The sequence below is a fragment of the Ambystoma mexicanum genome, chromosome 2p, assembly GCF_040938575.1.
Source record: "Ambystoma mexicanum isolate Mex_15411 chromosome 2p, UKY_AmexF1_1, whole genome shotgun sequence".
NCBI lineage: Eukaryota > Metazoa > Chordata > Amphibia > Caudata > Ambystomatidae > Ambystoma > Ambystoma mexicanum.
This window is the reverse complement of record NC_090923.1, coordinates 1,165,486,426-1,165,508,112: the sequence shown is the minus strand read 5'-3', so window position 1 is coordinate 1,165,508,112 and position 21,687 is coordinate 1,165,486,426. Positions and strand designations below refer to the sequence as shown.

General features: G+C 47.1%; 1 protein-coding gene across 5 annotated transcripts in view; it reads left to right on the top strand.

Moving 5' to 3' along the window:
• Nucleotides 1–21,687, top strand: part of HUWE1 (HECT, UBA and WWE domain containing E3 ubiquitin protein ligase 1) — a 2,445,223-nt gene that overhangs the window by 683,811 nt on the left and 1,739,725 nt on the right. For all 5 annotated transcript variants that reach the window (XM_069645305.1, XM_069645304.1, XM_069645303.1 and 2 more), the window contains exon 25: nucleotides 7,003–7,248. In XM_069645305.1, the coding sequence (XP_069501406.1) occupies nucleotides 7,003–7,248 (246 nt within the window). The remainder of the gene's footprint in view (nucleotides 1–7,002; nucleotides 7,249–21,687) is intronic.

Genomic DNA, 21,687 nt, shown 5'->3' with positions numbered 1-21,687 from the left:
GTTTGGGTGCAGTCCTGGCGCCTTTGGCGCCAGGCTCATAAGAACAGCGCCAGGCTCATTTATGAGAACTTACCTAAAGCAGACCATGCTGCTTACTCACCTGATGCAGACCATGCTGCATGAAGACCTAAGCCAAATGAGGCTTAGGAGGGACTACTTTAATGAAGGGACTATTTTCTTACCTGGGTGGGGCAGTGGAAGAATACTTACCTGGGACTTCTTCCAAAGCTATTTAAGCCATGCCCGGACAGCCACACGTGCTTCGCGTTATTCTGCAGTAGCAGCGTAACGCTCACCGTGCCTGCAGCAGCTTCTAGTCTTCTGCCACGCCGTCTACACTCCGGAGCTCCTGAACCCTGCAAGAAAACAGAAGGAAAGGTTAGAGCAAGAGTTTATTCATACTCACCTGAATCCTGCATCTTCCCGACTTGAACCTGGAAGTAAGAATCCATTAGTCGCTCTTGCCGCGCCTCCTGCAACGCCGCACTGAACTCACCTGTTGCCAATTTTCAGCATTCCATCACGCTCATCTTCAGTCTGCGGCCGCTCTTCATCACCTATGGACATAAAAACAATAAGGTGAGCAACAGAGAGTTATCAAGGGCAACAAAGGCAAATATTAAGACTTACTTGAGATCACCGGGGATACTCGCCTAATCTCGGGTCGGCGCGACCTTTTCCGCATATCCGCCGCACCCCGGCCCCTATGGGGAAACATTCCGCTACAGACTTACCCGGTTGCAGTAAACGCTTCAATCCACGGATCTTCCTCCGAATGGATGCCTGAAACGGAAAAAGACCACAGATTAGAGCAAGCTTCCCTCTTTATTCCGAACAGCCTTAATAAACACTTACCTGCGCATCTCTGGTTGCCACGTGAACTCTTTCCAGATCCATAAGGGCAACCTAGGGGAATTGGACAGAGTGAATTCCAGACGTTTTGAACTCATAACTATTACCTCTACGGAGTCAACTCGGTCTGCAACTCGCCAACTTCCCACACCAGTGAGGCAACTGGTCATCTACGCGCCCCTGCGCTTGAAGCAGGATGGAGAGTTCATCTTTCCAGATTATCAGGTGAGAATCTAAAGGAGTCCCAAAGTAATTCATGGGGAGAAGGTGGGGTTAAGCTTAAACCTCACAGGTGGTTAATTCCCCTTTCTGCATTACAGAAGAATATTCATACGAGCCACACAGACCAAGCTGGGTGGCCCGGTCCACTCCGTCATCTCGGCGCTCCGAGTATCACTGGAAGAAGTAACATCAGGCCGGTCCAGATCAACGCCCCCGTGGACACCAGGTGAGCGTAACACCAGCAACGACGGCCATCCTTTGGGACTTCTGGAGGAAAATCCTAAGGTTGTTCTAAAGGATTTGGAGGAGGTGCTTAGTCCTACTGTCAACCCTCCTGCTCGTCAGCCCAGGAGACCTACAGGGACCGTGCCAAGTCTGGAGGTGGACGTTGTCGTCGCCAAGGCCCCCAAGGTGGCGCTTCGAAGTCAAAACAGGACAGAACCGGCTGTGGAGTCTGGCCCCCACCTTTGCACCCCGGTGGGAGGCTGGCTGGCTAACTTAGTCAGTGTGTGGAAGACCATATCCACCAACCGTTGGTTGCTGGATGCTCTCGCCCACGGCCACACCCTAGAGTTCCAACGGAAGTGTCCCTGTATACCACCGGTGGCCTGTCGGGAACATAACATCCCTCATCTGCTGTTGGAGGTGCGGGCCATGCTAAGAAAGGGTGCAATCGGGCTCGTCCCAAAGAGGCTCCGGGGCTCCGGAGTGTACTACTTCCTTGTCAAGAAGACCGGTGGTTGGAGGCCCTTCCTGGACCTCTGCCGCCTGAACAAGTACATTGTCTCAAAAGCTTCGGATGGTGACTCTTTAGCACGTGCTAGGACAGCTGGAAGAGGGGGATTTTCTGTTGTTGCTGGACTTGGAAGATGTCTCTTTTCACATCACCCTACACATGGGCCCCCGCAAGTTTCTGCGCTTCGTGGTTAAAGGACAACACTACCACTTCAAGGCCCTTCCCTTCAGACTAAAGTCAGCGCCAAGAGTGTTCAAGTGCCTGCGCCGACGAGGGATCCACGTGTACTCTTACCTGGATGACTGGCTCATAGGACATAGCCGTCGAACACACGGCGAACACCATTCAACTCCTGACGGATCTGGGGTTCTCGGAGAACTATGCAAAGTCCTGCTTGATTCCATCGCAGGACGCGCAGTTTCTGGGATCCAGACTCAGTGTCATGCCTGGCGTCTCCGTCGGAGGAGAGGATAGTGGCCATCTTGGGCACAGTACGTCAGCTGTTGGCCCTGAAGGTCACAAGCGTAAGGCCCATCAAGTCTCTACTCGGCATGATGTTGTCATGCATATACATCATTCGGCTGTGCAGGCTACGGATGTGTCCGCTGCAGGAGTTCCGCGACACCCATTGGATACAAGTATTGGAAAGCTTTGAGGACAGGATCACACTTGAGGAGGGTTTCCGCTGAGCGATACGGTGGTGGGGAGTGCGTGCACATCTGTATGCAGGCGCGGCTTTCCAGACCCCACCTCATCAGGAGACTCACGGTGGACTCCTCCCTGGAAGGATGGGGGGCGCACACCAGAAGTCTTCATGTAAGAGGCCTGTGGCTACCGGAGGACAGGACGTTGCACATCAACGCATTTGAGCTACGTGCAGGGTTTTGGGCCCTCAAGTTCTTTCTCCCGTCCCTCAAGGGTAAGGTGGTATGGGTCTTCACGGACAACACCACTACGATGTTCTCCATCCAGAAGCTGGGGGGGGAGGAAAAAGATTCCTGGCACTCTCCAAGGAGGCGTTAGGACCTTTGGCACTGGGCCGTAGCCCAGGGGATGTTCCTCATCCCTTTTCATCTGGCAGGATTGAAGCACACCATTGCCGACTCTCTCAGCAGGGAGCTGCGCTCGTGCCACGACTGGGAACTTTGGCAGTACCAAGTGGATCACCTGTTCAACAGATAGGGCAATCCCCAGATGGATCTGTTTTCGACTGCAACGAACACCAAGTGCCGGAGGTTCGCCTGCAGGTTTCCCTGGCCAGGGACCATGGGGGATGCATTCTCATTTCCTTGGGATGGCCTGTTTCTGTATGCGTTCCCTCCGTTGCCTTTGCTGCTTCGACTAATCAATCAACTCAGACGGTCCCAGTGCAAGATGATCCTCATCGTACCGCCGTTGCCCGAGACAGATCTGGTACCCGAACATTCTGGACATGTCAGCATCCCCTCCAGTCAAGGTTCCGGCGGTTGCAGGTCTTCTCGCCAGGGAAGGAGCCGTGATTATGCACCACGACTGCAGCACTAGAGTTTGGGGCCTACGATCTCCCAGCAGATTGTAAGGAGGTGCTCGCCAAGGCCAGTGCTGCTTCCAATCTCAAATGCTACGGGCACAAGTGGAAGAGGTTCGCAGGTTCTGTCATTGGGCAGACTGTAAGGGCTCTGACCCTCTGACATGTTCCCTGGACGACATGCTCTCCTTTCAGCGCATCTTGCCCGTGCAGGTGGACACTTGCCGCACCTACCTGGCAGCAATTAGGCATACAGAAACTCGGAGGAGAGTTTTTTTCTCTTCCAACCCAATTGTCAAGAGACATTTGACTGGCCTTGCCAGGCTCTACCCACCGATCAAGAGGCCGCACCCCGTGTGGGACCTCAACATAGTCTTGAGTGCCTTGGTGCACAAACCATTCGAACCAATGGCGTCTGCGGACATCAGGCTGGTCACCATTAAAACAGCCGTGTTAGCCGGCCTCACCTCTGCTCGCAGAATCGGCAAAATCCAGGCACTGGTCGCCTCGGAGCCATACACGAAGTTTCACAGGGACAAGGTAGTCCTACCGACGCACCCATCATTCCTCCGTAAGGTGCTGTCTGCATTCCATCTGAACGAAGAAATTGTGTTGCCCACTTTTTTTTGTTGAGCCCAAAGACGAGACGGAGTTCTGCACTGCCTTGATGTCAGGCGTGCCTTGATTCTACCTGGACAGGACCAAGGACTTCCGCAAGTCAGACACTCTTTTTGTCACCTTCGGAGGATCAATACCGGGGTGTCAGGCCTCCAAGATCTCAATAGCCCGTTTGATGGTCTTGGTCATCAAAGAAGCCTACGAGGGACCGCACAAGCCACTGCCGGCCAACATGCACACCCACGCTGTCGGAGCCAAGGCAACGGCCATTGCTTTCCAGCGGCATGTCCCCTGGCAAGTCGTAAGCAGGGCGGCCACTTGGGCCACCCCTTCAGATTTCTGCAAGCACTACTGTTTGGATACCGGCTCTAGAGCAGACGTGGCTTTCAGACTGGCGGTTCTTAGAAACCGGTTTGCTTAAGGAGGATCTCCTCTCCTCTCCACCCTGGAGATACACTCAGTTGTAATCGCCCATGCAGTATGGAGGAAATGGGACGGGACGTGTAAGCAATTATGAGTTACTCACTGTAGTGACTAATGTACTCCTAGTCCCCATTCCTCCATACATCCCACCAACCCCCCCCCCCCAAAACAGGTGTCATTATACAATGTTAAATCTATTGTTGACGTGTCTATGTGGACTGAGGTTTAGCGCTGGAGTAAGGGCAGCGCATGCTCCCAGGGCCGCATCCCTGTTCGCCTCTAAATACAAAGGGAAGGTTTTTTCTGGTGAAAAAGATTCCGTCGCCCGTCCCTCTAGAGAGACGCCCATTCAGTATGGCGGAAAGGGGACTAAGAGTATGTTAGTCACTACGGTGAGTAATTTATAATGTATTCCCAGTGGTGTCATGGCATCCAACTTGTGTATCAATATAGTTCTCTCTGAGCGATTCTTTTTTGCCAAGTCACCAATTCTTGGTAGAGGGTGCATTACTTCTAAGATAACACATTGCAGTTGTGAGATGTTATGTCTATTTTCTTGGAAGTGTCTGGACACTGGTGATTTTGTGTTTCCGGTTCTAATGTTGGACTTATGTTCGGTCCAACGTTCTTTAGCTCTACGGGTGGTCTTCCCGACATATTTGGCACAGGGGCAACGTAGTGCATACACCACATTTTTACTTTCGCAGGTAGCAGAATCCTTTAGTGGTATTTTCTTGCCAGTGTTTGGGTGTCTAATGTGATCTCCATTTATAAGAATGGAACAATGTTGGCAGTTGAGACCAGCAAAAGTGCCATGTTTTGTTTACAGAGTTGTTTGGCCTTGTTTTTTTTGTTTTTTTTTCTTCTGCCTAAGGTATCTCCTCTGAGGTTTTTACCTATTTTCTATGTCAGTATCGGTGGTTCAGGAAATAGTCAGTTGAGATTGGGTTCTGATCTAATCAGACTATACCACAAGTTAGGGGTTGAGTTTTGTGCCAACTAAAAAGGTTTCCATGCGCCTGGTTATTCTTGCAATTCAAACAAGTGTCGCAGTTAATGTGGGGCAGAAAAATGGGCTTTTTGACCCCAACCCCTTGAGAAAGCAGTTAAAGTATTGCTCCACAATTTAGAAACTGTGCCACACTGAATACTGATGAAATGATTGATCTTTAATGTATTGCCCTTTATGGATAACACGTGTTTCGACACACCAGTGTCTATTTCAAATCAAGGCTAATAGCAAAACTATACTCCAAATCTAGATTTTCCAATTTATTGATAGTCACGGGATAAATCCCCCTATTCAAAATGCTTCCAAGTCGCACAGTCTACTGCCGCCTGGAAATACATTACTGATGAAATGATTGATCGTTATTCAGTGTGGCACAGTTTCTAAATTGTGGAGCAATACTTTAACTGATGTAATCAGATCCCAATTTTTGTTGATGATTCTCTTAATCTGATGGCTTTGACTGGAAAGTTTCAAAGAGTGGATATGTCTGGTATTTTCCTTTTTTAGTTTGTTCTTTCAAGAGGTTCTCTGAAGTGGTTCAGTTCTCTCAATGGTCTTGTCAATAATTTCCTCAGGAAGTCCTTTTTTAAAAAAAAAATCTGTCATGTTATATTCGTTTTGCAGATATGTTGTATCTGATATTCTCTTCAGTCGTAAGAACTGACTAAAAGGTTAGGTTGTGGGCAAACTCATACATACACACTAGACCATTTTGTGGATAGGGACCAGACTGTCCCAACACACTTGCTGGCTTCCAGCACAAATGGCCTGCACTAGCCTGCGAGAAGCAAGGTTTTCCTGTGCAATTTCATGACCTGGCATGAAGGCCAGAGAACAAAATGGCCAAAGAACAAGCAAAAAACCTTGTGGCACGGCCATGTTCGAACACTAGCCACAGTTGGTAGCAAAACACGGTAAACGCGAGAGAGCTTACTAAATATGACTAAAATGTAACTGCTGCCACCAACTTGTCTTATTTAAAAGTAACCAAATCCTTTGAGTGTAGGTCTAGGATGATACAAACCTATCCCCAATCCACTGCATTGGAAGATGCATTGTGTAATCCGAAAGTTACCCAAAATAGATGACATTTTAAAAGAAAAAGGGAAACCTAGTTTCCCAATACTGACAGGCTGAAGGACTAGTCGGTTTCCCCATAAGAATTTAGAAAAAGGCTATTGGAGTGAAGCTGAACTTGACTTTATAGTTAAAGTCAAGACAACATGTAAAAGCAAAAGGTTTGGGGGTCCATAGAATATGGATGAAAAATAAATCCAAGATGACTTTTACTTTCCGTTTTCACACAATAATCCTAGTCTGGTTCTTTTTGTCTTTTTATGAGCAAGCATCAGATAATTGTATTGGCAGGGGTTGTGCAGCAAAAAAAGTTGTGTAAAAGAAAATGTATTACATTCCTTTCCGTATTGGCTGTTTTGAAAATATCTTGAGCAAGACTAGCTGCAAATGTGTAACATTCCATATTTTGAGATCTGGTTCATTCATGTGCTGCCTTTTATACCTTTTGTTTCTATGCTTGAAGTACAAAGATATACCTTTTGTTGTTATGCCAATTTGACTGCCTAATAAATTACATTTTCTCACTGCTTTATACATGTTCTTTCTGACCTGTAGACTCTGTCCCATGAGCCAAAGGTTTTGCAAGAAGGACTTCTCCAGCTGGACTCAATTCTCTCGTCGTTGGAACCTCTACATCGACCAATTGAGTCACCTGGAGGCTCTGTCCTTCTGCGAGAATTGGCATGTGCTGGAAATGTTGTTGATGCTACGCTGTCTGCTCAAGCTACACCTCTGCTTCATTCACTTACAGCAGCTCATGCTTATATCATGATGTTTGTGCACACCTGCAGAGTCGGACAGGTGAGCAGCTGCAAAGTGTGTTTCAGGGCACTTTAGGCGTGTAACTTGTGTTAAGTTTTTTCCTCCTTATGAACTTGCTAGAAATCAACTGCAAGCTGGTGCTACTGGAATTTCCAGATATTTCATTTAAGTAATTAAATAAAGATACAGTTCTTCCTCTGCACTTAATTCCCCCTCAAATGCCCAGTTACACTCCACACAGGTTTCGTTTCTTTTGATGTTTAAATATCTTGACATGTCCAGTAATTGCCTTTACAGTCACCTTTTTAGTACTGGTGCTTTCGTCCCATAAGTCATCTAATGGGTCATAAATATTTGAGGGTTTACAGGGATGGAAAGAATATTGAGGCCAGTGCCATGGTGGTGCACAGGTGTTCTTCAAATGCAATATTTGACTACACACTGGTAGCTATTGCAATGTCTGTTACTCCACCCCTGAGCTCCCATCTCTATCCGAAAAAATAGTTAGAAAAGATACCAGAGAGCCCTTAGCTATCATATCCACCCTATATTGTCAGGCTGAGTAGCGTGGCTATATGTGGTTTAGCTGTATGTCCTATTGCAGTGGAGGTGCATTTAAAAACAAATGAAGGAAGCTTCCCGCACAGGCTGAGCACTGCTGCAGCTTTACTTACTCCTCACCTGGTGCGTGGTTGTTGTAATCCCTCTGGTTCCAATGACCATGCTAATTTATTGTGTTCACCCACGGATTCCTCACATTCCTCCCGCTTTAGCAGATCTCTGAAACTGGTTTAAAGAGATGTGAGGATTGCAACACTAAAATGTTGCTTAATGATACTTGCAGGATATCTCTGTACCAGACATGAAGTTGCAGACTGTGGCTCGTGTTAATAGACTCCAAAGACATTGATGAAGAGACTGTTCAAATAGACTCTCAGATGTTCATCAATCTTGCCCTGCACAATCTCCTTCAAAAAGTAAATAGTTTGAATTAATGAGCATTGAGGTGACTGAAAAGTCCCAGAATAGTCACAAAAAGCATTGGAAAAGGTTGCATTCAAGAAATGACTCCCATCCTTATTAGAAAAGAACAAAAGCAGTCTCCAGCATTGGATCTTTCATGGATTCACATGCTGTGAATATTTCCCGTCGTCAGGCTGGGAAAATTGGTAACTTTAATATAGCGTTTTCCTATGGAAAGCGTTGACACTTTAATGTCCTATCAACGTTCTTTTGGGTGCTGCAGGCTACACCAATAGGATGTCTGATATAAATAGCCCCGCCCCCGCGGCTTCCCTTCAGATTTCAACCATCTCCAAACAAACACGAATAATCCATTGTCTGGAGCCTTTCCCTCGACTGCTGCTTCGAGATCCATTGCAGAGTCCCTTCTGTCGTCTGCCTGACCAAGAAACCGGTTACCGGTCTGCCGCATCATGGGGACATCATGCTGCATTCTCCTTCACTTGTAAGATACTGCAAGACTCTTGGTGGAACTTCCCTAGTGTTGTTTTGCTGCTCCTGTGTAACTGGAGTGCCGACATGAGTTTGTGAGTTCGCCCATGCTGGTTTACCCATGCCTAACACCTGTGTGCCTTTCCCTGAACCTTTTCCCCAACAAAGTGTACTTGCAACTGAAAACTTCCCCTGGACATTTGGACTTTCTACAGCTTGTGCCTTTCCAGTTTTGCCTCCCAATTTGACTCAGAGACTAATAACTAGATTGGGATGGACTACTAAAGACTAAGGCCTCTGACATTATTGCAAGTATCTACCCACTTATGTAGGTCTTGTTTCATTTATTTTACCTGAAACAGTTATTACAAAAGTATTTTACTTACCTGTGGAATTGCATATGGCCATGCCCAAAGTATTAGAACATTGTTTTACTTACTGTGAAAATTGCATTGGTTCTTCTATGTGCTTTTTGGAGTGTTCTAGTACTTTCCTTCTTGAACAATTATCTTGACCTAAGGGTTTATGTAAAATACACCATTATTTTCATATAACTTTGTGCGTTAGTGTTTTCTTTGGCCTATGTGTACTTTCCAAGTTCTCTGTGCTGCCTACAGCCCTTCATCCCTCCTAAGTCTTAGCCTGGCTGCTCAGTCATTGCTACCAGCAACCTTTTGTGGTTCAGGCCTATACTAAGAGTTGGAGCCCTGTGTTCCAAAGGTGAGTCTACACAAGTCATACCAAAAGGTGGACTTTTGTAAAACTCCCCAGCAGGAATCCATGGAGGAAGAGGGGAGTGGTTTCTTTCCTGTAACTCCACTTCTCCAGCGTTGGTATCTTTCATGGATTCACATGCTGTGAATATTTCCCGTTGTCAGGCTGGGAAACCTTGGTAACTTTAATATAGCCTTTTCCTATGGAAAACTGACACTTTAGTGTCCTACCAACGTTCTTTTTGGATGCTGGAGGATACACCAATAGGACGTCTGATATAAATAGGCCCACCCCCGCGGCTTCCCTTCAGATTTTAACCACCAAAACGGAAACTGAACCAAGTTTTGTGTGCAGGGGCGGCCGGTGGGCGCATGTGAATCCTTGAAAGATGCCAACGCTGGAGAAATGGGAGTTCCAGGTAAGAAACCACTCCCTCCTCCAGCATTGGCTCTTTCATGGATTCACATGCTCTGAATAGATTATATATCAGTATGACAATTTGGAGGTGCATGCCAGGCAAACCACACCCCATGACATGACATTAAACCCAACAAATGACATGTTACCACAGGCATGAAAAAAGTAAGGCAAAAAAAAAAAACACTGCGTCGTATCCTACCATCCCTCCGGATAGGGACGACAAACGTTTTGATGGCTGGGCGAAGAAAGTGTTTTCTAAAGGGGGTATGGCATTCAGGGAGCCAACTTTGTATGTGCCTTGTCTCGTTTCACACACACTCTGTGGAGCTGTGTTGCATTAGTGGCTGAACAAATTCCCAAAGGGGACGAACGGGATGGTTTCCTTGCTATGGTTCAGGATGGCAAGGATGCCATGTGTGAGGCCGTTCAGTCGGGTTTGGACATGGCAGATTGTGTCAGCGGGTCCATGGCGGCAAAGCACCGTAATACGCAGGTTTGCGTGGTTGCGGAAGTTGGGGTTCGCTCCTGATGTGCAGTCCCGGCTCTTCAACATGCCCTTTGACGGTGGACATCTTTTTGGCAACAAGGCTGACGAGAGCCTTGAGAGGTTGCAGACCTCCAAAGCTGCAGCAAAGTCGTTGGGCGCTGCAGTTCGACAACCTCCGCATTTTCGTCCTAGTGGACAACAATGGAGGGGGAGGTTCCTTTCGTTATTACTCGTCCTTCAGTAAAGCGAGAGGAACTGTCAGTCAAAGAGGCCGCCGTAAGAGTGCCAGAGGTGGAAAACAGGGTACTCAAGGTGCCAAGGCCGCTCAGGCAGTTGCCTCGTTGCCCTTAGGCAACGCCGCAGCCGCTATCACTCAGTCATGAAGCCAGGTGCCATGGTCTGCCGGTTGGTGGTAGGCTGGCGCAGCATCTTCTAGAGTGGCGTGCCATTACTTCAGATGTGTGGGTTCTGGAGATCATAACCCACGGCTACTGTCTTCCTTTCCATGCTAAATTTGTGTTCTAAATTCTTTTCCCACCTCCTTGCTTTGGTACTGCTTTGGGAGTCGGTCAAAGATATGGAATACGTCGGAGGACCCAATCCCCTCGAAGAACAAGTTACTCTCTTACCTGCTAATGTTCTTTCAATGGGATGGTCCAAATTCCATATCGCTCCCTCTCTACCTTCTCCGCTGCAGAATTTCTTATGCGATTGCAGTTTGTTTCCGCAAGGCCTTGTGTGTCTGACTGGCAAAAGACTGGTGTCACACGTTCTGGGGGAAAAAACTACAACTGAGGCTACGGGCGTCGTGCGTCCTTCTGATCACATCGGGTGACGTCGGCCGTCGGAGGAGGTCCTCGGGGACGGCGCATCGACGTCATCGAAGCAGGACGCTGACGCCAAACATTTTCCAAAGCAGCAGAGCTGTGGTGATTACTGTCAAAGATATGGAATACGTTGTTGGACCATCCCATCAAAAGAACATTACCAGGTAAGAGAAACTTGTTATTCTCCAGCATTGGATCTTTCATGGATTCACATGCTGTGAATATTTCCAGTAGTCAGGCTGGGAACCTCGGTCACTTTAACCTAGCGTTTTCCTATGGAAAACTTCGACACTTAAGTGTCCCATCAGTGTCCTTTTTGGGTGCTTTTGTCCCCACCAATAAGACGTAGGCTATAAATAGCACCACCCCGCGGCTTCCTTTCAGATTTCAACCGTCTCCAAACTGTTGGGATCACCTTGTGTTGCGTTTTTGCATGTGCTCTTTGCGTATTGAGATGGTTTCTGGGGTTCCGAAGAAGTCTCTGTTCCGGCCCTGTGCGACTTGTGGGTTGAAGGTGTATGAGGGTGACGGGCATATGGATTGCCTCTGCCTTTACCCTCCTCACTCTGCTGACTCTTGCGAGATCTGTAGAGGTTTTTCGCAAAAGACTCTTAAGGACCGCAATCAGCGGTTCGTTTGTTGGCTTAACGAGGGCACCTACCCGGCCTCGGAGGTGGGGCCGGTCCGGAGTCGGTCCTCAGAGCGGCCTGTGCAGTCGGCAGAGCATTGCCGGGTGGCGTCAGCCAAGCCTCCGGCTAAGAAACCTTGTCCTGCTCCCGTGTCGGAGGTGGGGAAGAGTGGTAGATCCTCTTCGAGTAAACAGCTGTCGAAGAGGGCTTCTTCGTCCAAGCATGGTCGGTCGGACCATTCCCGAGGGTCTGGTGGTAGGCCCGAGAAGTCAGCATTGCAGGAGAAGGCCAAGAAGCACTCTTTGTCGAAGCACGCCTCTGCGGGGGACCGTCACAGGTCGTCCTCTAGCAGGGAGTCCTCTATGCACTGGTCCAGCGCTGCTAGGCTTGCCGGGTCGCCTGCAAAATCTACCCCGCAGGTGGCGGTTCCGACAACGTCCTCGTCGATGGGGGTTCCGTTGTCAACGGTTGCTCTTCCATTTACGGTTCTGTCGTCAACTGTTGTGTCATCGGCTACGGCGACGACGGTGTTGGAGCAAGGCCTGAAGCTTTTCTCTTTGTCGAGGATGGACACGGACGGTTTGTTGCCGACAAGTGGGGCTTGGCAGTCTTCCGCTTTTGACTTTCTTCTGCTGGACACCATTCTACATCAGGAAATGGCAGCTTTTTCTGTCCTCGGAGGTGGATGGCGACCGGGAGCCGGTGTTGGGCCCGTCGGCCTTGGGACTGCAGAGTGTTGGACCGTCGGTGGGTGTGGGTTCTGGTCCAACTAGTTACCCACTGCTGAACCTGCAGTCTGTGCTGTCGCTCCAGGTTCTGTCCACGCTGCAATCATTGCTACGCCAGCTGGATGCAAGGTTGCCTCTGCTGAGTGGGGTTCTGGTGGGGCCTGTCATGGACGCTGCTGGTGTTCTGCCATGGCTGGGTTGCCGTTGCCGCGGCCTGTGAGTGAAGATCGTCCACGTTCGTACCCTGAGGAGGGTGAACTGCCGGAAATGGAGTCGGATAGTGTGCCTTGGGACACCACGTCTACTGGTTCTTCGTCGCCAACGAGGGACGATGCGTGGGATACGGACAGGGAGGTGAACCAGCCAGTCTGGCACAGCCTTCCCCTCCTGGTTATGTTGGGGCGTTCCACACCATGATGGCGAAGGCGTGTGTGGAATTTGGCCCGACACCTTTGGAAGAACGCAAGGAGTGTTTCCTGTTTGATCACATGGGCAAGAGGCACAATGCAGAATCCCTTTTTGGAGCCGGCTGTCAAAGGGAGGCTGGAGAAAAAAAGTTTAAGGCCCCGGACTCTACCCCGAAGTGCTTAGTGTCGCAGCCCACTCCGGATTCTTTCGTCGGCCAGCCGTAAAGCATGGAGTCAGCACAAGTGTGTTACTCCTCTGGACAGTGAAGCCAGGAGACAGGACGCCATCGGGAATCAGGTTTTGACTGTTGGGCCGACAATGGTAAAAGCGGCCAATTTCTTAGCGATCATGGCCCGCTATGATCGTGAGATGTGGCATCGGCTAGCAACTATTTTGGAAAATCTGCCAGAAGAGCACTGCAAGAGCGCCATGCTTTTGGTGTGTGAAGGGGAGGAAGCTTCTAATCACAGTTTTAATATTGCCGTTGACCTAGCGGAGCCCGGCTTTAAGCAGTGTGAGGGGGAGCAGTTGTTTGAGAATTGATGAGGCCCTCAAAGGGATGAAGGAAGACGGAGACTGCTACGTCATTGGGGGCTTTGCAGAGTGGGTGCTCTTTTCGCTCCTTTCGACCATTCCGGGAGGCTTCGGGTAATGCCCGGTTTGTTTCGACCAGAGACTGGGTTACGGTCGGTCAAGTTATTCCTCCCAGGGGTATCGGAGATCAGCACAATCGGCGCAGAAGAGTCAGGACTTTCAAGCCCAGCAGAAAAGGGATGCTCACCCCTCCTCCTCTAAGGGGAGGCAGGCTAAACTACAACAATGACTGCCTTCAAGACAGTCTGCTGGGGGAGGGGGGGTATGGGGGCAATGCACTTGGACGAGTGGTCCAAAATTACGTTGGACTGTTGGACTGTTGGGTGTTGGACACGGTGCGTCTGGGCCACTCGCTGGAGTTCAAGTGTTCCCCGGGTTCCATTCCTCCAGTGTATGCTTTGCAACTTCACCTTCCCATCATGCGGATGGAGGTCGTTTTTATGCTTCAGAAAGGGGCTATAGAATTGATTCCGGTGGCAGAGAGCGGGCAAGGCGTCTATTCCAGCTACTTTATAGTGAAGAAACCCAACAGCAAGTGGCGGCCCATACTGGATGTTTGGGCATTGAACAAGACTCTGCAACGCCTGAAGTTCAAGATGCTCACTCTTCAGGAAGTTATCCGGTGGGTACAGCTCAACGAGTTTCTGGCGTCTTTGGATTTACAGGACGCATACTTCCACATTCCCATGCGTCGACCGCACTGCAAGTTTCTGCAGTTTGTTGTAGGAGAAGATTACCAGTTTCGGGTACTCCCATTTGGTTTAAAAGCGTCCCCCAGGACATTTACGAAGTGTTTGGCACCAGTGGCGGTGTGGCTTCGATGGGAGAGTCATCACGTATACCCGTACCTGGACGACTGGCTGGTGTTAGGCTCGTCGCCAGGGGAGGCGCAAGAAAGTCTAGGGGCTACCATGCAGCTGTTGCAACGGCTAGGCTTCGCCGTAAACTTCGAGAAATAATTTTAAAATTTGGACTTGGTGTTTCTGGGGGTGGAGTTTCGGACTGAACTGGGACTTGTGAAGCCCTCGGGCGAGAGAGTCATGAAGTTTCTGCAAAGGGCAGCAGAGTGGAAGATCGGCGCAAGGGTGTCGGTCCGGACCTACATGTCGCTGCTGGGGCCATGGCGTCCTGCATTCCACTGTTGCCAAACTGTCGTCTTTTCATGAGGCCGGTACAAGAGTTCCTTGCGGACCGGTGGGCTCACAGTCGCGGCTCTTGGTCAGACAAGTTGGTGAGCGACGGCACTCTGGTGGAGGCTGTTCGCTGGTGGCAGTGCTCAGACAAGGTGGTTCGGGGCATGCCGTTGCTGGAACCGGAGTTCCAATTTACGATTGTGGCGGATGCCTCAGCCGGGGTGGGGTGGGGGCTTGCATCTCGGCAGCTCCTATGTCCGAGGCCTGTGGTCTTGGGTGAAGGCTCGGTTCCACATAAATGCCCTAGAGTTGAGATTGGTTCATTGGGTCCTCAAATCGTATGTAGGGAGAAGGCGATGGCTCGTACCTAAGTAGAAGTCACAAAGCAGATATCGCCGTAAACCCACACTCTCAGGGGAACCCAAACATAGATACCCCCCAGCAAATTCAAGCATTAATACATGCAGAGGAACTACCTGGACATTTGGGGGACAGTCACAAGAAGAAGAACCTAAGTTATGTCAACAAATAAATGGAAACGGGGTCTAGAGTACACCACAACAACAAAGAATCCAACAAAAAATAGAAAATCACTTTGGGAAAAAACGACATAAAAGTCGGTGATGCTGAAGGAGAGTCACTGATTTTTTGGGAAAACCCGAGGCACTCTCAAACCCCTTCCTCCAGTACGGAAATCTTCATACCACCAGTTAAACCAGGGAATGAAGTTAAGAAACCAAATGAGGGGGAAAAGGCAGCAGCACCAATATTTCAACACACACTAACCAGAAAATACAGGACAAACTTCTTATGAACTTCTAATGAACAAAGAGATGCAGTTCAGCATGAAGATGCCAAAATAAAAAACAGACCCAAACACAAATACTGAAAGCCCTAAACTTAGTTTTCAACTCTCTGGTTTCAGTCTTTGAAATGCTCAAAATAGATGTACAATCACAAAATGGGACCCTCTTAGAGATGACAAAAGAAATTGCACTTTGTGACTCATCCTTAGTTGGTCTGGTGGCTGCAACCAACACAAACTTGACCCTCCCGCTTCGGGATCTAAACTTAGAAATGGTAAAACAAGGACTTGATATATCCTCCATTCAACAAAGCCTGAAGGAAAAAATTATATGGAATAACAAAACAAACTACTGGAAGAGGTCCTCTCTGTTTTGAAAGAAAATTGAAAACCAATCCAAACAGAAAGAACGGCATAGAGGATCCAAGAACACTCACTAGATGACACGCCGCTCTCAGATTCGGTGCTGAAAGAATTTCGAAGACTTGCAAATATAGTAGGAGAAATGGAAACAAGAGTATTCAAAAATTGCAACCTGAAAAAGAAAAAGTAAACGGGAAGCAAATTGAGAAAACGCCAGACTGGCAGCATCCCTGTGACCAGACCTCAAGAGGTAGGAGCAAAGCGAGGAAACGTCTCGCACAAAGCGGGATGTCAAAGTCAATGCATCCTAAAACAAAAAAAACGAAAGAGGGTTGAAAGACAACAAAAATGGAAACATAAAGGAAAGAGTAAGCCATCAGATAAACCTTAAAACTATTAGAAACAGCGAGAAACAGGAAAGTATAACACGTGATGTTAAAGATCCACAAACCAGCTCGGGGGAAAAAACAAGACAAGCCAAGAAAAGGGTAACCAGAAACAAACCAAAAAGAACCTTGAAAAAACCAAAACAGGAAATAGTAAAAAAACGGAAGAAACTGTAGCAATCACAAAAGCAAGTATTGGTCTGCAAACCGAGAATGAGGTAGAGACGAGCTACGATTCAAAGGCAAAAACAGAGGAGAATGTTTCTAAAAATCAACCAAAGTTGGGGAATTTACAAACCAGTAAAGAACCGAATGGCGCCTCTCATAAAAATCCTAAAACAAAAGCAATAAAATGGGTGCCAATCTTTCTGGAAAAAAAATTTCAGCCGGAAAAAAGAAATCTAATGCATATAACACCGCCCTAGTGCAGTGCAATAATAACATAAGTGCTTCTATCTTCGAAATTAAAAAAAAAAGAAGACTGGCAAGGACTTCGGTGTATCACTGCCGAGCCCAACCCCCGCAACAATCTTGACGGAAACAAAATTTTCTGCAATAAATGAAAATAAAGCTCAAAATGGTGAAGGGAAATCAGTAATATTAAACAATCCAGGATCTCAAGATGATGCACGTTTAAGAATAGTCACTTTTTAAACCCAGTTAACACCAGAAACAAAGTAAGTTGAAAAATGACATTACCCAAAGGGTCTGGCTGAGATTGCGCTCCAATCCAGGGGGTCATAAATCGAGTCGTGCAGTAATATTCAGCATAATGAAAAAAGTGAAAAATCTTCATTGTTTTGCATCTGAAGACAATGTCTCAAGACCCCTTGCTGGTTGAACTGACACTTGCCTCCGAGAATGCAGAAAATGCCATGCTACAAGAGTCCGTGGAGTTGGAATCCTTTGGCCTGGAGGTTTCATGTAATGATACAGAAAGAAGTATCCCAACACTAAAAAATAAGGGAAGGGAAAACTCAAATGAACTGCACCTAATGAAAGGGGGAAGCAAAGAGATGAAACAGACATAAAAGAAAATACTCTTACGCTTCTTCCAGAAATCCTTTCACAAGTTCTGCAGAAACTAGGATTGGGCATGCAGCAACTTTAGAAAGGATGATTTAAATGTGTTCAGTTGGAATTCGTGGGGCTCCAGCACTATTAGAGCAAAAGAAATGCGAGCACATCTATTCAATCAGGGTGACGCTGTTCTGCTTCAAGAAACTTGGTTAGTGAACCCTTTAAACATCGAAGGATAAACAGTTCTTTGCCTACCGGCTTTACAAAAACCATTAGGATGACATTCAGGGGGTCTGCTTATAGCCCTCAAGAACCAAACTTTCAAAAACTTAGTAGAAATATGGAAAAATCCCCTAGGTATCCATGCATGTAGAGCAGAAATAAGCCTACAAGAGAAACATTCAGCCTGGGAGTTGATAAATATATACTGGAACCCCGCCAGCTCAAAACTGGACACTTTCATAGAAGATCTGGGCCTATTACTGGAAGCAGTGAAGGTGAACTCAGCCTCTAGCAACATTATTTTGGCAGGAGATTTTAACACAAACTGTCTATATCCACAAAATGGAGAGGCATATCACTTGAATGCTGGGAAGATAAGTAGGGGAAGAATGTGGTAGGGGACCTCAAAATGGTCAATAGTAAGCAAGAGGTAGACCAAAGAGCACATAAAACATGGCATAGAGGGAAGTCATCCCTGCATGCATTGCCATTAAATTCTAACTTTAAAACGGGAAGGAGGCAGTGACAACAGCAGACTCGAGCTCTCGTTCCAAAACATTCTAGGAACAAAAATGGAAAGAGAATCTCAGAACCTAGAGGGGGGAAAAAGGGAAAATCAGAGTCGTGAAATATAAAGATGGAGAACTTAAGCTCAATAAGCGCCTAAAAGAGGTTCCTGAACACATCTGGAAACTGGAATGCGATCCGAAGAGGTTTACCAAATTTCTCTGGGCAACACTAACACCTGGAGACTTAGTGGGGAGAAATAAACAAAAACATCTTCATGTCTTTGATGAACCAACGCAAAAGAGAAAGAACATAGGAAAGCCCTGTGAGAAATTAGGAAAATAGGGTATCCGGCAGAACAACTGAAAATAGAAATAAAAAGAGAGAACAACGTATAAATCTTGGTCAATTTCACAAAAGGAAATCCGGATACAAACAGATGGGGAATATGTACTTAATATACTAAGAAGATAACAGCAAAAGCTTCTGGGAAACAATGAACCAATTTGAGGGGGAAGCAGGAAACTCTCTCTGTAATCTGTCTGAAGATGGTTGGGTCGAATATCTAACAGAGACCTATAAGAGTCATAGTACCTGTCACTTTACGATCAAACCAGATACTCCCTGGCAACTCAAGTTTAATGGGGAGGAAATTTATGACAACATAATCAATTCTTCAAAATCTAAAGCTTCAGGATTGAATGGTCTGACCTATCAGACACTTAAAAGTGAACCGGTACTCTGGTCAAAACTACTCTCAGCACTTTTTGATGAAATACTTAAACAGATATTTCCAACTACTTGGAAAACGGCTTTGGTAATACCGTTCTTTAAAAATGGGGACCGTCGGGCAGCTGCAAACTACAGACCAATAGCGCTGCTCGACATTGAAAGCAAAATATTTATGAAACTATTATTAAATCATGTTTCAAAATGGGTAGAAGATTTCTACATCCTATCACACTTTCAAACAGGATTCCGGAACGGACACTAGACATCTGTAAATGGTCTGATCTTAAATCTACTGAATGAACAAAGGAAAAGAAAGCACCTCCAATATATGGAGCCTGGATCGACCTATCGAAAGCTTTCGATCAAGTGGAACGAGCACTACTTTGGCAAAAACTACAAAGGTGGGGAATGCCAGAAACACTTTTGTCCATCTTAGTGGAACTCCACAGAGAAACGAGCCTAAGAGTTCGGCTTGATGCAATGGGTCACCTCTCAAAACTAATAGAGGTTAACTGGGGGGGGTCAGACAAGGGTGCCTAGGAGCGCCTCTTTTTTCAATCTAGTCTTGGCAGACATGGGACCCTTTCTTGAATCGGCTGCATTGGCCAGCCCCACCATAAATGGGAGAAAAATCTGTTGGCTGGCCTATACAGATGACATAGTACTACTAGACAGAACACCAATTGGTCTGCAACGCCTCCTCACGAAACTGAATGAGTACATCGGGATAAATAAACTAACAATCAACCCAGCCAAGTCAAATATCCTCATTTTCAAACATCCTTTGGTAAAAATCAAATATAAAAATTGGAATCTGGGGGGCGAAAGTATGAGTTGTAGAAACCATAAAATATCTGGGGTACAATGTACACGCCCATCCAGCACAATATAAGGTAGAATCTGAGGTAATGGCCAAGGTTACACAAGCTGGGTCACAAATGATTAAATTGAATTATAAGTTCTGTAAATTGTCCATCCTTCCGTTGGTGAAGTTCTATCTAGCAAAAGTGGTGCCAGTTTTACTCTATGGCCTGGAAGCTAAACCAGGGATTTGGTCAGCTAATTGGGAACATTTTGAGGGTCGACTTTAGAAAAGGGTCTTGGGGACTTCCAAGTTGTACATCTACAAAACGTCTGAAATTCGAGCGGGGAGTAAAGTCATTGAAGTGAATGGCAGATTGGAAACTCATCTCCCTGTTCAGGGAAATAATTACAGGGAAAGATACCTCGCTCTACGGAGACCTTAGGACTCGGAGGCTGCAGGGCAAATCATCCCTTTTGACCTCCCTCGGGGAAAGGGTAACAAAGGCTCTCATAAGAATACATCTGGATGAGGAAACTCTGGTCCTAAACCCACTCAAAGTAAAAAAAAAATTAGAACTCTTAGATTGGATCGAAACAATAGAGAAAGTAAGATCGGATCCAATCCAAAGTGCACTTTTGAAGGGGGGAAAAGGAACTTGGGTGTCTCTCACGCTATCTAATGAAATTACCAAATGGAAAGCTGCGCTCAAATTTCCTCAGAATGAGATTAAATCTTGTCCATTGTGGGGTGGTCTTGGAAAAGCGGAACCAAGGGGATAAGGGGAAAAAACTGTGTTCGATCTGTATAAAACCTGCCAAACAAACATTAAGGCATTTATTAATGGACTGTGAAGGTTCCTGGATCTATCGGTCAAGACTCTTCAGGAACTTTGTGTGCAGAGAGGAGGATATTGTATTAGACTTCCTCTGGGACACTCGTATCTGGTACCGACGCCGTGTTGACGTCACCGGCCAATCAGGTGTTAACTAACTGAAATAGTCATTTAACATACATAGAAAAAGAACATAGTCCTCCAAATCTTGCGCACACAGATGTTATGTGGAAAAGATCAAAGGCAAAATGAACAAACGCCTGGAAAATTGTCAGGGTTGGCAAAAAAGGAAAACAATGTTTTTTAATTCTTTCTCCTTTTTCTAATATGTAACATGTTTGTTTTATCTGGTTCTTTTTGTAAAGGTTCAGCGAGCCAAAAAAAAAAAAAAAAAAAACCTTGTATACGTGGTTCGGTGGTGAGGGTGTTGACAGACAATACCACCACAATGTTTTTTCTCGGGAAGCAGGGGGGCACGCATTCCAGGGTGCTGTCGAAGGGAGCACAGGAACTTTGGCATTCGCTCTGTTGCATGACATTGGCATTGTGGCTTTTCATCTGCCGGGAGTGTTGAATGTGCAGGCAGATGCGCTCAGCAGGGATTTAGGTCAGCTGCACGAATGGCAGCTGAAGGAGCAGCAGGTGTCCTTGATCTTCCGTAAGTGGGGACATCTTCCGTTGGATCTCTTTGCAACGATGGAGAACAAACAGTGCAGCGAGTTCTCCAGTAGGGGGGCTCACAGCGAGTCTCTGGGGGATGCGTTCTTGTTCGCGTGGACGGGCCGGTTTGCGTATGCCTTTCCTAAATTTCCGCTCATCTGACAGACCCTTAGTGGATTCGGAGATACCCATGCCGTGTGATTCTGGTGGCTTCGTTCTGGGCTAGGCAGCCGTGGTTCTCGGATCTTCTTCACCTGTCGGTGGCAGATCCGATTCGGTTGGAAACACCGCCAGACCTTCTGTCTCAGGACAACGGCGCGGTGTGGCACCACAATCTGGGATCCCTCAGCCTGACGGCTTGGCTCCGGAGTACTCCGAGTTTGGCCTGCCTTGTTTCCAGTGACTGTCGCCGGTTTTTGGAGGCGGCATTAGCACCGTCCACGAATGTCTCCTATGCATGTAAATGGTTTTGTGTGTGGTGTAAGGGCCAGCTGGGGGGGGTGGACCCCTTGAACATTTCCCCTGAACAAGTTCTTCCCTACCTCTTGCAGTTGGGGGAAAAGGGGACTGGCGATATCGTCCATTAAGGTACACTTTGCAGCGATTTCTAGATTTACTCTGAGTCAACATGCGGCTCCTCTGTTTAGTGATCGCTTAATCAAGCATTTCTTGAATGGTTTGTTTCATATTTTTCCTCCGGTCAATAAGTTTGCGCCGGTGTGGAGCCTTAATGTGTTGATTTCTTGTCTGA